The 12,386-nt window shown below is 48.1% G+C and overlaps 1 protein-coding gene across 2 annotated transcripts; it reads left to right on the plus strand.

The window, feature by feature from the left end:
* The first annotated feature begins 413 nt into the window (after positions 1-413).
* slc29a4a (solute carrier family 29 member 4a) lies at positions 414-11,668 on the plus strand. Of its 2 annotated transcripts, none has more exons than XM_057015007.1 (11): positions 414-645; positions 2,282-2,643; positions 3,591-3,722; positions 3,801-3,914; positions 4,334-4,462; positions 5,214-5,288; positions 5,359-5,627; positions 6,943-7,063; positions 7,241-7,428; positions 8,759-8,999; positions 9,109-11,668. In XM_057015007.1, the coding sequence occupies exons 2-11, from the start codon at positions 2,409-2,411 to the stop codon at positions 9,246-9,248; spliced, it is 1,644 nt and encodes a 547-aa protein (XP_056870987.1). In that variant the 5' UTR covers positions 414-645; positions 2,282-2,408; the 3' UTR covers positions 9,249-11,668. The 2 variants fall into 2 exon arrangements, with proteins under 2 accessions (XP_056870987.1, XP_056870988.1); XM_057015008.1 differs by having other exon boundaries at positions 5,359-5,618.
* Positions 11,669-12,386: the final 718 nt, after the last annotated feature.

Consider the following 12,386-nt stretch of genomic DNA (forward strand, 5'->3'; position numbering starts at 1 on the left):
TAAAGGAGGTGAGATTCTTGAGCTGGTGCTGATCTGCGATGGTATCGGAGGATCTAACGGCTGCTCATTAAGTGTTGAAGTGAACTGACAGAGGTGTTTTTTTCTAGGATGGTTGTTTTTTGCTTTTTCAGGTTTATGGCTGCCTTTGCGAGCATTTCGCCTCTGTTGTACATCAGGCACAAAGTAGAGGAGCACTATTTTAGGAAACAGGTCTTTTTGATTCCCCTTTGAGTCCTGAAACAACATTCTGCTTGAACAAAAGTTGTTTTCATGGTTCCAACCCTGTTTAAAATGATCCTTTTTAATGGACTGGTCAAAAAAGATGAGCAGCCAGAGGAAACACCCCTCCTCCTCCTGCTCCTCCTCCTCCTGCCTCACCTCCTCTCTCCCCACTTCCCCCCACCTTTTTTCCTCTCTCTCCTCAGCCTCCGTCTGCGTTCGTGGTGCGTCAGGAGCGCACGCAGGACGGCGCCGACTCTCCCCCCTATGGAAAGCAGGGAAGCCTGAGGAGGAAGAGGCTCGATCCCGCCGACAGAGACTACCTTGTGCCCCCCACCCGTAAAGGACTTTGGAGCCCGTCTGGTGTCTTTGAAAGCCGCGGACGAGAAGCGGTGAGGAGAGGAGAGAGGGGAGGGGACGCGGAAGGTAGGAGAGGCTCATTAATAACCTGTTGTTTGTCTGTTTTTGTCTCTGGTCTGGTCGAATCCGGGCGTTCTTACTAAAACACTGCAATGAATCTCTCTAATCGATACATATGTTGTTTTGACCTTTAATTACCCCCCATTTTCTTTCTTTTTTTTAAAATCCAAACAAGCGCATGAGCACAATTGATCCGGGGTTTTTATGAGCCTTTGATTTCCGCAGATTTATGTCGATGCCGCCAGGAAATCGACCTGTCTGTCTGTCTGTCTGCCTGTCTGTCTGTCTTGTTTCGTGTTTTTAATCATACCAGTCAATGTTGCCACCTTCACTGCGGTTCAATTACGCGTTACTGGTTGGAGCCTTTTAATTTAAACGTCGACGGCTCAGCGCGCCCCCTGCAGGCAGCAGATGGGGTGAAGCGCGCCACCGTGAGCCCTGCGCGCATTCGCCGTTTCTGCCGGAGAGTCTCCGGTTGGATCACCTGCGTCTGAATGAGCCCAAATTACCCAGAAGATAAAGTCCTTACATCATCTGCTGCTTTCCAGGCAGCAGAGGATTTAAAAATAATCTGACTCACATGCCTGTTTCTGCAGAGCTGAGGCGGAAGCGAGCGTGCGCGTGTAACCACACAGGTTAAAACAACAGACGTTTCTGTGAGCGAGTGTGTGCGCGCGCGCGCGTTTGCACATGGAACGCTGCCAGTACACAGTGATCCACCGTGCAACAAAAGCATTTTTTTCCCAAACAGTTTAGTTTGTCTGAGAGCAGCCCTGCTCCAGGAGACGTCTCATTCTATATTGGTTTATGTAAATACTTAGCAGGATTTGCAGGGAGTGCAACTGAAATTGCAATATTTTAACCATTCCTAATGATCCATGATGAATAATCAATTAGCAAAGTCTTGCTCTAATCTTAAGCACACTTTCAAATGTTTGCACATCCACATGGAGAATTTCATAACAAAATGAATCAGCCTTGCTGATGGGATGTGGACATTTTTAACCCGTGTTGGTCACCATACAAGCAGAGGATGAGGGAAACTCTGAAGTGGCTTTTATAGTGGCGTCAACGGTGCGACGTGTTCGTTCCAGGAAAAGTCAATTCTGTCCCACTTTTTTCTCATTTTCATTTTCTAAAAAAAAAAGCTCTTCAGAAAGTGTCCAAAAATAGTGGAGCCAAATCTGGTAACTTGGGAGGAGTCATGTAGCAACAGTGAAACTTGTGTTGCATCAACCTCCTGCTCAGCCTTCTGCGCCTCAGGAATCGGCCTCAGACGAGTCTCCTTCACTTACTCCTGAAAACTCCACAAAAGGCAAAAGGAGAGGAAACTGCCAATGTTTCCATCTCTTTGATTCCTCTCCGACTCGATACGTGTATCTGACTTTATGAAATGTTAGAGCGTTAGAGTGGGAGACGGTGGGGGAATATTCCAGCAGATGTGTGGCTCCCGTCGTGCTCTGTTTGCTCACCTTGTGTATCTCACTCACGCTTCCTGTGCCACTCCGCTCTCATTTAATATTCCCCTCACACACCAACGCCCGCACAGCCGGCTGGCTTTCGTCAGGATGTCTAACCTTGATTCTTCCACTGACGTTTTCTTTTTTCTGGTTTTCTGCCTCTGTCCTCCTCCCCCCCGCAGATCCTCCACCCCCCTGACGGTCTCCCGCCTCCCTTGATTTTGTTTTAACATGCACGCTCTCCAGAGTGTGTAGTTTGCCCTGCTCGGTCTTCGTGTGTGTGCGTGGATACACTTCAGTGGAAGCGAGATGGGCTCAGTCGGAGCGGAGCGCCGCAGGCCCACGCCGGCTCAGACGCCCGAGGAGAGGGACGTGTGGAGGGATGGAGTGAGGGCCGGATGGAGGGATGTGCAGAGGGAGAGCTGGAGAGAGGGGAGAGAGAGCGGCGTGGTGCAGAGCTACAGCTTTGACTCCTACCAGCTGGAGGAGGAGGAGAGCAGCAAAGATGTCCCAGAGAGAGGAGTTCTCGCTCTGTCCCAGCCTGGTGAGAGCGCTTCTGTTCCGAAAAGACAAAAATACCGCTCTAAAAATCACAAAACGTCTGAAAAACGAAGAGTGAAGATGCAGAAACAAGTAGGGATTCTTTATCAGTAGAAGGTTTGCAACGAGCAAACACCATTCTGGGCTTCAGCTTTGATCTAAGACCATCTCCTTTTGCCCGTTAGCTTTAATTCACAACTGTGTAGAAACATGACACAGTATTTATCACAGATTTCACCACTATGTGTGATCAAAGGGCCGACTTTCATCTTTTGGTAAGGACGTCACCCAAAGACGGGACGTTAACTGGCTTTTTCTGGGGGGAATTTCAACAGATTTATTGGGAAAGTAATAAATTTTGGACTGAAGTAATAAATATAGTTGTAGGTTGTTTTTTTTCTGAAGTCTGGAGCTCATGAATGCTTTCAGAAGCTTTTTTAGATGATTTCAGACGGCCTCATTTGTCCCAGCAGGTTGCATCTTGTTGCTGACTCGCTTAGAAAAACATCGAATAGTCGCAGTTTCATTGAATTTTTTTTTTCTTTAGCTTAAATCCCCGGAACCGACCTCATTGCGGAGTCGTGTCCCTGTCAGGGTTTAAGTCGAGCTTTCTGCAGACCGTGATCCCGCCCGTGCTGCCGTGGCGACGTCTGTGATAGCGTGATATATATGAAATAACGCTCCAAATGATGTCATCGCTGTCATCAGTGCACAGAACAGACTGAAACACAAATGTTCGGGAATCATTTGGAGCTGTTAATAATGCTCACGGGCTTTAGGCGGGATTATCAGCAGGTAAATGAAGAAGCAGCACAGAAACAGAAGCGTCCACATCAGTCGCCACTGCACCCACATGAGCTTTAGCGGAGATCCCAACGCACCTTCATTTTATCCGTCTCTGCTGCTGCTGCTGCCGTTTAAAACCACTCTTCTCTCTGCGTCCCCGCTCAGATTTCGAGGAGCCGATCCCCGACGACCGTTACCATGGCATCTACTTCGCGATGCTGTTGGCCGGGGTGGGCTTCCTGCTTCCCTACAACAGCTTCATCACGGACGTCGACTACCTGCACCACAAATTCAAAGGTGCGCTCCGGATCCCGGCCTCATTTAGAAGCCGCTGTGGGTGGGTCACATGACTCACAGCTGCCGTGTGTGTTCCAGGGACGTCTATAGTGTTTGACATGAGTCTGACGTACATCGTGGTGGCTCTGCTGGCCGTCATCCTCAACAACGTGCTGGTGGAGAGACTCAGCATGCACACCAGGATCACCGTAGGTACGTCAGCCCTCAGACAAACACAATCGGAATCTTCAAGTTCAAGAAGTTTCATATTTTCCAGTGTTTTTTTTAATATGTATGTTTTAAAAATGGCGTCCTCTGAACGTCCCCATGGAGGCTGTCGGGATTGGAGCGCCTGCTGCTGCTGGAGGAACACACTGCGGGGGGGACGAGGACGATTGTTGTGTTTACCCAGAATGTTTGAGCAGAAGTGGAAAGAGCTGAATAATAAATGTGGGGGGATGTTGACGCGTGCACGAGTGCAGCTCTGCGGCTCCGTCCGTCCTCTGGGAGGTGTCTGTTGGAGCACGCTGCCTGTGGACCCCACCTGTCAAACATATGCGCGTCCGTGCGGTCAGAGCAGCTCCGCGCCAACGTCTCTTTGTCTCTTTGTCTCTTCGTCTCTTCGTCGGCAGGATACATCTTGGCCCTGGGGCCGCTGGTCTTCGTCAGCGTGTTTGACGTGTGGCTCGCCAAGTTCACCACCAGACAGGCTTACGTCGTTAACCTGGTGTCAGTGGGGGTGGTGGCCTTCGGATGCACAGGTAGTTACTATGGCAACCTACAGTGCAATGACGACCATGCTGATGAAACCACTACACTACATATAGTGTTATCTTGACTACAATTCAGGATTAAACCATTAAAGATGAATAAAATCCTATTGTAACAATCTATAGATTGATAAATGCATTATTACTGGTATCTGGATGCTCCAATAGCGTAGCTCCTATAGCTCCTATAGCCCCTATAGCTCCTATAGCTCCTATAGCCCCCATAGCTCCTATAGCCCCCATAGCCCCTATAGCTCCTATAGCCCCCATAGCTCCTATAGCCCCTATAGCCCCCATAGCCCCTATAGCTCCTATAGCCCCCATAGCTCCTATAGCCCCTATAGCCCCCATAGCTCCTATAGCCCCCATAGCTCCTATAGCCCCCATAGCCCCTATAGCTCCTATAGCCCCTATAGCTCCTATAGCCCCCATAGCTCCTATAGCTCCTATAGCCCCCATAGCCCCTATAGCCCCTATAGCTCCTAATAGTACGGTATAGTACGCTATGCTACTAAGGGCTTATGACAGTCTAGCTGAATGTCACTGTAATTAACAAGAAACAACAGCGCGACCACAGATGCGGCGGTGTCCTCCCTTTCACTGAACCACTTCCTGTTTGTAAGGACATGGTCTGTCTGGCCGCTCTGGGGTCAAGAGGTCGACTGCTGCCTCTAAACAGATGCTGCTCTGACTAAGTTCAGATGTGTAGTCAGTAATAAAGCTCTTCTTCATCCCTCCCTAGTGCAGCAGTCCAGTTTCTATGGTTACATGGGGATGCTGCCCAAGCGCTACACGCAGGGGGTGATGACCGGAGAGAGTGAGTACAGCCCCTCACCCCCAACTTTCCTTCGTGTTCGCATCCATCTGACCTCCCCCACCTCCCCCAGGCACGGCGGGGGTGATCATCTCCCTCTCTCGCATCTTCACCAAGCTGCTGATCGCCGACGAGAGGAGGAACACGCTCATCTTCTTCCTGGTTTCCATCAGCATGGAGATGCTCTGCTTCCTGCTTCACCTCCTGGTGCGCCGGTCCAGATTCGTCCGCTACTACACCAGCCTCGGCCAAGCCAAAGGTCCGGGCAGATGTCACGACCCGCGTGACAACGGGACAGGATACCGCGTCCATCACGACGTCACCACAGAGGAAGTAAGATTTGTAAGTCCGTGGGTAGTGACACAGCGCAAAAGACCGAACATTGAGTTTTATTTAAAAAGAAATTGGTGCGTTGAGAACCGCTTTTCCTCCGTCATCGAACATTTTAACATCGGGAAATTTCTTTGGAGCATTCACGACCTCATCATATTGGACTGTGAGCTCCTTCGTTGTCGCTGAATTGAAACGGCTACGCTGCGGCTAAGCTGTTTAGCTAACATGTTAGAGATTTTGCACCACACACGATGGCGTCAACGTCAGCACGTGCCAAACGCACCAGTATAGCTTGTAACTAGAGACTGAGAGAGAAAATAGCTGTTAAAAACGAAGGTGGAGCGGGTTTGTGGTCCTCTGTGAAGCAGCTGGTTGTTGCCTGAAACCCGCCACTTCTCCTCGGGCGGTTGCCGTTGTCATGTGGGTACGTTTGTTTGCCAGCACACAAAAGACAAGTGTATGCTCGAGGTCCCTCCTGTGCTTTTATAGCAGTGTGTGATTAGGCTGTTGCTGCTTATGGGCTGGATTCTGAGTCTGGGGGCTGATTGATGCGGTTCTTTCTTCTGGTTGCCGTGGGCAACCAAGGCAGCACTCTCTATTATGAGATAATCAGGAGTAGTGCCTTCTGGCAATAGCAATAGCCCATCTAATCAACTAATGGATCTGGGTGCGCATGTGTGTGTTCGTGTGTGTGCTTATTATGCAAAATTGCATAACTGATGATGTTCAGTGCTCCATCTCTGTGAGGTGAATATGAAAAAGGGTTTTTATTGGGTTTTTTTCTTCTTGACCGGTAAATTATGCAAATAATCATCAGGAAACATGTTTATTGTGCGTGTGTGTGTGTGTGTGTGTGTGTGTGTGTGTGCGCATGTGTTCACTGAACAGCAACAACGTGACAGATTATTCTTACCTGTTGCACCATCTTTTGCAGTTGACTGACGAGCTCATAAGTAAATAATGGATGAGAGTTTGTTCTGGCGCTGCTCCGTGTATCATGTGATAACTACTGTAAAATTCATCAAATTGACTGTAGACACTTCTAGCATTTAAAACTCCTCGTGTTTATTCTGCAACTGTCCAGGCTGTTGCATCATGTTTTCTCATCTCACGTCCTGACGATGTTCCTGATGATGTTCCTGATGATGTTCCTGATGATGTTCCTGATGATGTTCCTGATGATGTTCCTGACGATGTTCCTGATGATGTTCCTGATGATGTTCCTGATGATGTTCCTGATGATGTTCCTGATGATGTTCCTGACGATGTTCCTGATGATGTTCCTGACGATGTTCCTGATGATGTTCTGTGTGCCTGTGTGCAGGGAAACGGTGGGACGGGAACGTCGGTAGCAGAGGAGGGCCTGGAGGACGTGGTGGGTGGGATATATGTGCGATTTGATGCCCCGAAGGCCAAAATAAAGAAAAGTTGGCCCAGCATTCGCGGTACGTCCGTCTAAGCTGCTGCCCTCTGGATCCAGTTCCCACAGATGGATTTTAAATGTGAATGCATCTGCAGCCAAGTCACCGGTGTTTACCCAGCGCCCTCTGTGTGTGTGTGTGTGGTGTGTGTGTGTGTGTGTGTGGTGTGTGTGTGTGTGTGTGTGTGTGTCTCCGGAGCAGACATGATCTTGCATCGCTACGTGGTGTCCCGCGTCATCTGGGCCTACATGCTGTCCATAGCCATCACCTACAGCATCACCCTGTGTCTGTTCCCCGGCCTGGAGTCGGAGATACGAAACGAGACCATGGGCGAGTGGCTCCCCATCCTCATCATGGCCACCTTCAACATGTCCGACTTTGTCGGCAAGGTGAGGAGCGTGTTCCACGGTGGCTCGTTCGTGTTTGGGAGCCATGGTTTATATCTGGGTGGCTGCTCTGTGGTGAACCTGAGAGCAAAATCAGCTCAATCAGCAAAATCGGACAACAAGTGTGTGTCCTATCAACACCACAGGACACACACTGTGGAAACACTGGGAAGGTTTGGATGATGGTAAAATCCATCCTATTGTTTGACGATTATTCCACTGGGAGAGCTGGAGTCTGTCCCAGCTGGTAGGGGGAGAGGCTGGATCGTGCCCTGGACAGGCCACCGGTCCACACACACACACACACACGCGCGCGCGCACACACAGATACTCCAGGGTACCGGAGCCCAGGGCCACAATCCAGCCGGGTTTTCTGTTCTCCCAGGCTGTAAACAGCTTCCACAAAGGGACGCAGGGACCCAGCGTGGAATATTTTAATTCCCGTTAAAGCGTTCCTGACCAAATTTGTCTCAGATGAAACCACACGAAGCTGCAGCAGCTCATGAATAAACTGTAAAATTCAGGAGGTTTTCAGATCAAAGAGCGACAGCTCCTCGGCTCGTGTCTGCCGCCACCCTGTGATGGAACCTTAGCTTGAAAACATACACGAGGGGGTCAGAGGTCAAGTCCCAAGAGTGGGTTTATAATCTTTTTATGTAATATTCCCATTTTCCTATTGGTGGCGCAAAAATAACGAGCAGCTTTAACGATTCAGTGGCTCAAAATTGATTGTCTGAGGGTGAAAAGGAGCTGGTGCATTAGCAGAATGGAACTTAACGGCTCCAGGAGTGATTTTAACGTTTTAAACTGCGTTTCACAGCAGAGCGTCGGAGGATATTAGATCGTGACTCTGTCTCATGAATGAGTACAATTGGAAAAGTGTGCACGGAACATCTCGCCGGCCTTTTAATCAGGAGGTTCCAGCCTATAAAACCCATTCCTGCTGCTCCTTAAACCTTCTTTTACCTGAACCGCACTTCAGTTTTATTGCACTCTGAGATGATGTGGTTTCATTTTTATATCAGGCTGACAGCAGAACCGGCGCTGACCTTGCCAGGCTGTTAACGCCGCCGCTGCGTTTACTGACCCTGGGAGCGGGGGCGGTGTGTTTTTTGGGGTAATTGAACGTAGCTGTGAGGCGTTATCGGCAACTTCAGAAATGAAAACCTTATCTGGTGTCCTAAAGTCAGGAGGTCTGGCATTTAATTTAAAAAACCTGACTGCGGGAAAGTTGCTCCTCATCCTCCGGCCCAGTTTGGCATTTTAGCTGAAAAGAAGCGGCGCGAGATAAGCCGGTTCTGTCTGGAGCTGGTTCTGTGGTCTCCCCTCCCAGATCCTGGCGGCGCTGCCCTACGACTGGTCCGGGGGACGCCTGCTCCTCTTCTCCTGCCTCAGGGTGGTCTTCATCCCCCTGTTCGTCATGTGTGTGTACCCGGCCGACGCCCCCACCCTCTCCCACCCCGCCTGGCCGTGCTTCTTCTCCCTCCTCATGGGCGTCACCAACGGGTACTTTGGGTCCGTGCCGATGATCCAGGCGGCAGGAAAAGTCCCCCCTGAGCAGAGGGAGCTGGCAGGTGAGGGTGCTCGTAACATGGCTTCTGTAAACGCACTTTATCCACCTGCGAAGGTGTTGCGTGTCTCACAGCGTTAGCAACGTCTCCTCTCTGCTCGCCGTGTCTCCAGGGAACACCATGACGGTTTCCTACATGTCGGGCCTGATGGTGGGCTCGACCGTGGCGTACGCGGCTTACAGCTTCACCACTCCGGGACACAAGATCCCCACGCTCGGCACGCACGCGCCTGCCAACGGTACGGGATATTGACTGCTAGCGTCACAAAAATAACACGCACCTACACGTAGTACACACGTCCCGGGCAGAGCGGTGAAGCCGATGGATTCAGGTCCAACGCCCGAGACCCTTCACTCATTCTTACCATCTCCAATCAAACAACGATGAGCTCTAAAGTTAAAAAACAAAACAGATGAAGCATTTAATGTGTGTGTGTGTGTTTTCTTGTACGAGTTACAGAATGTGATTTTCTTTACCTGCAAAGTGAGGACATTTTGGGGAAGTGAGGAGAGGGTGGCGTGTCCTCATGTCTGCGAAAGGCCTCACTATGGTAGAAAGACAAGGATGAATGTGTGTGTTTACACTTCACAATTGATCACAAGTGTTGTGATAAACAGGATGAAGATCGCTGTCATTCCAGATTGTTTGAGCTCTTTTTGTGATAAAGTTGTTTGATTCAGACTTTATTATCCCTCATCTTCATCAGGGGTTTGTACAGAAGAGAGGATTACTGTACATTTCAGGATTTATGACGATAAAAAGATTCTCTAGCACGGGTACCACATGTTCTGCTGTCACCATGGTGAACGGAACAACATACGCAAGCATCTTGTTTGCAGTAAACAGCATCAGTAGTTTGTATGACCGTGTTTTCCATGACATTTGTTCATACTAAAGACAAAGTGACCTCCCTTAAAATCATGTCAATGTGGTAGCTGCTAATGTTAGCCGCTTGCTAACATCCATTTAACTGTATTTGAGGTTTTTGTAATAATATCCACCTCGTTTGGCAAACAATTATAATGACACACATTTGACACGCGAGACAAGTTTACACTGTAACAGAAGTTAGAAGATATATTGGGTTTTTTTTCCCACGTGCCTTGAAAAGTTAGTTTCTTTGATGACATGCTGTTTAGAATTAATTAAGCAGAGGCCACAGAAATGTGACTTATCAGAAAATGATCCATTTCCCCTCGTTCTCTAAGTTTAAACGAGTTCTGTGGTACGTTTAATCCCCCTGGATGGTGTTTTTATTGATAGAGGGTTCAGTGGTGCCGAATAAGTGCCAAAAAAAGTCCGCTCAATAGCTGACGGAGGGGTGGATGCTCTCCCCCGAGCGTCTGTAGATGTTCAGGCTGAGACGGCGAGCGTGTTCACCCTGCTTCAGCTGTGCTTTGTGTCATTAGCGAGTGAGTGCAGAACCCCTCGCCTGCACCTGCTGTTCCAGAACGTCAGAGGTCGGCGGGGGCACTTTAGGAAGTTGAGCCCGTTGGTAGGTGGGAGCTTAAATTCAGCCTCGCGTCGGCGCTGTTTGAAGTCAGCAGGGGACGTTTGGGAGCTAACCTCATTACTGGAGGAGTGTTATCGCCCGAGGCCTCTGGCCTCCCAGCTAGTTGTTAAGTGGAAGCTTTTATTTTCCATCTTTCCTGCCTGTCTCTGTCTCAGATGAAACTGCATGTTGTCATCTAGCAGGTTTCCCAGACAGCTACAGTGCAGCACCTGAAACTGCTCCGAGTTTGCTCACTGTCTTTGTCAAAGGTAAAACCGTCACCTCTAAAAGTGTAATAATGTGCCACATCTCAAGTGGATTGTGTGTTTTTGTTCTGTCTCCTATTTTTGGATCGGACGAGCCTCCTTGTCCGTATGTATGCCAAGTGAAGCTCTGCTGTAGCTGACCTGACAGCATCGGCACATGCAGGGCTGAGATGGGGGAGAAATCTGTATTTCGGTGCAAAATGGGGTGAAACTCCAACAGGATTTAGAGTAATGTCGTCTTTTTTTTAATTGATGTTCATTTTACGAAATGAAATCCTTGATTTGAAAGAAATAGTATATTTTGAAAAGGTTTTGAATAATCCAAACCGGGAGAAGGTGTAGAAAGGTGCCAAAACCATGAGATAAACCTCTACAGATGAGTGGACACATTTGGCTCGGTCATTTAAACTCTATCGGGGTGAAAAACTGTTGGGCAGGAACTAAAACGAGCCCTTCAAGATGCCCAAGCATTAAAGGAACGGGGCAAAAAGGACACGAAAACATGGGGAAAGAATGTTTGCATCCCATCATGCCAGGCAGAGGAGGGAGAAGTCGGACCTGAACACACACGACTGCACACTGTGATGTATCAGAACATTGTAAGAGGAATGTGGCCCATTCCATTAGTGAAAACGAGTTTAGCTGCCGGCTGCAAATTAGGAGTTCTCTCTTTCTGTTGCTTTCATTATGTTTGTGATTAAATAAATAGAGTTCAGTTTTTTTGGGGGGGGGAGTCCTTCAAGTCTTTAAAAGTTTAACTTCAAAGTTTGCTGGTTTACCGCAGAGTGGGCAGAAATGTTCAATAATAAGGCTGAACTTGTACGTGTATCCCAGTTTAGGTTGAAGGTGCTGATTATTCCTGGTCCTGTGCTGCATTGTTCTGTCATCACAGCTCAATAAAATACTTGTTTAGAGCTTTGTGAGTCGCCTCTTTCTCTGTTGTTTCTTCCTAATGTGTCCCTAAAGTCAAGGACATCGCGATTGTTTCTGAGTTTGTGCAGGACTCCCTCAGAATCATGTAATGACCGTTTCTATCAACAGGGGGCGCTGATGCTCCGAGACAAACGCCTTTACTATAGACGACAAATCAGTATTAGTTACTGTAAAGAAAGATTTTAGAAACATTTTTTCGTAATAATGCATATTTCCGGCTGAAATCCACCCTTTAGGTTGTAAATGATGATGATTATTGTTACTATTCATTTTATCATAATGTCAAGTTTAAAATTCTGGTGTTTTTATTTATCTGATATAAGAATTTCTAGCATTAACTGGGAAATCTGTTGAACATATGTTGACAATGAATAAGAGGCTTAAGTGTGTTTTTCATTGTGTCCTTTTACAGAATTTAGCTTCTAGTAACATATTCTCCAATTAAATAGACTTCTGGCTCTGCTGGGATATACAGTAATCTGGAGCAAGAGAAGGTGCAGCCTTCACACACAGAGACCCCAGGCTGGGAGCCGGCCCTTACGCACGTCAGTTTAACGACTGTCATCAATTTACTGGCTTAAATTTAGACATTATTTAATGACATCAAAACTCTCTGAACAAACACAACGGCATTCTTTCATTTTACAAAGAGAGCCTCGAAGAAACAAGGCTTAATTTAACTTTCCTCTTACTTTGTGT

This window comes from Takifugu flavidus, chromosome 18, assembly GCF_003711565.1.
Source record: "Takifugu flavidus isolate HTHZ2018 chromosome 18, ASM371156v2, whole genome shotgun sequence".
Taxonomy (NCBI): Eukaryota; Metazoa; Chordata; class Actinopteri; order Tetraodontiformes; family Tetraodontidae; genus Takifugu; species Takifugu flavidus.

Bases quoted from the DNA above. Each gene is read 5' to 3' on its own strand.
- slc29a4a (XM_057015007.1), top strand. From the start codon at position 2,409: ATGGGCTCAGTCGGAGCGGAGCGCCGCAGGCCCACGCCGGCTCAGACG. The intron at 3,915-4,333 runs GTACGTCAGCCC...CTTCGTCGGCAG, and splicing joins GCACACCAGGATCACCGTAG to GATACATCTTGGCCCTGGGG. The intron at 4,463-5,213 runs GTAGTTACTATG...ATCCCTCCCTAG, and splicing joins GGTGGCCTTCGGATGCACAG to TGCAGCAGTCCAGTTTCTAT.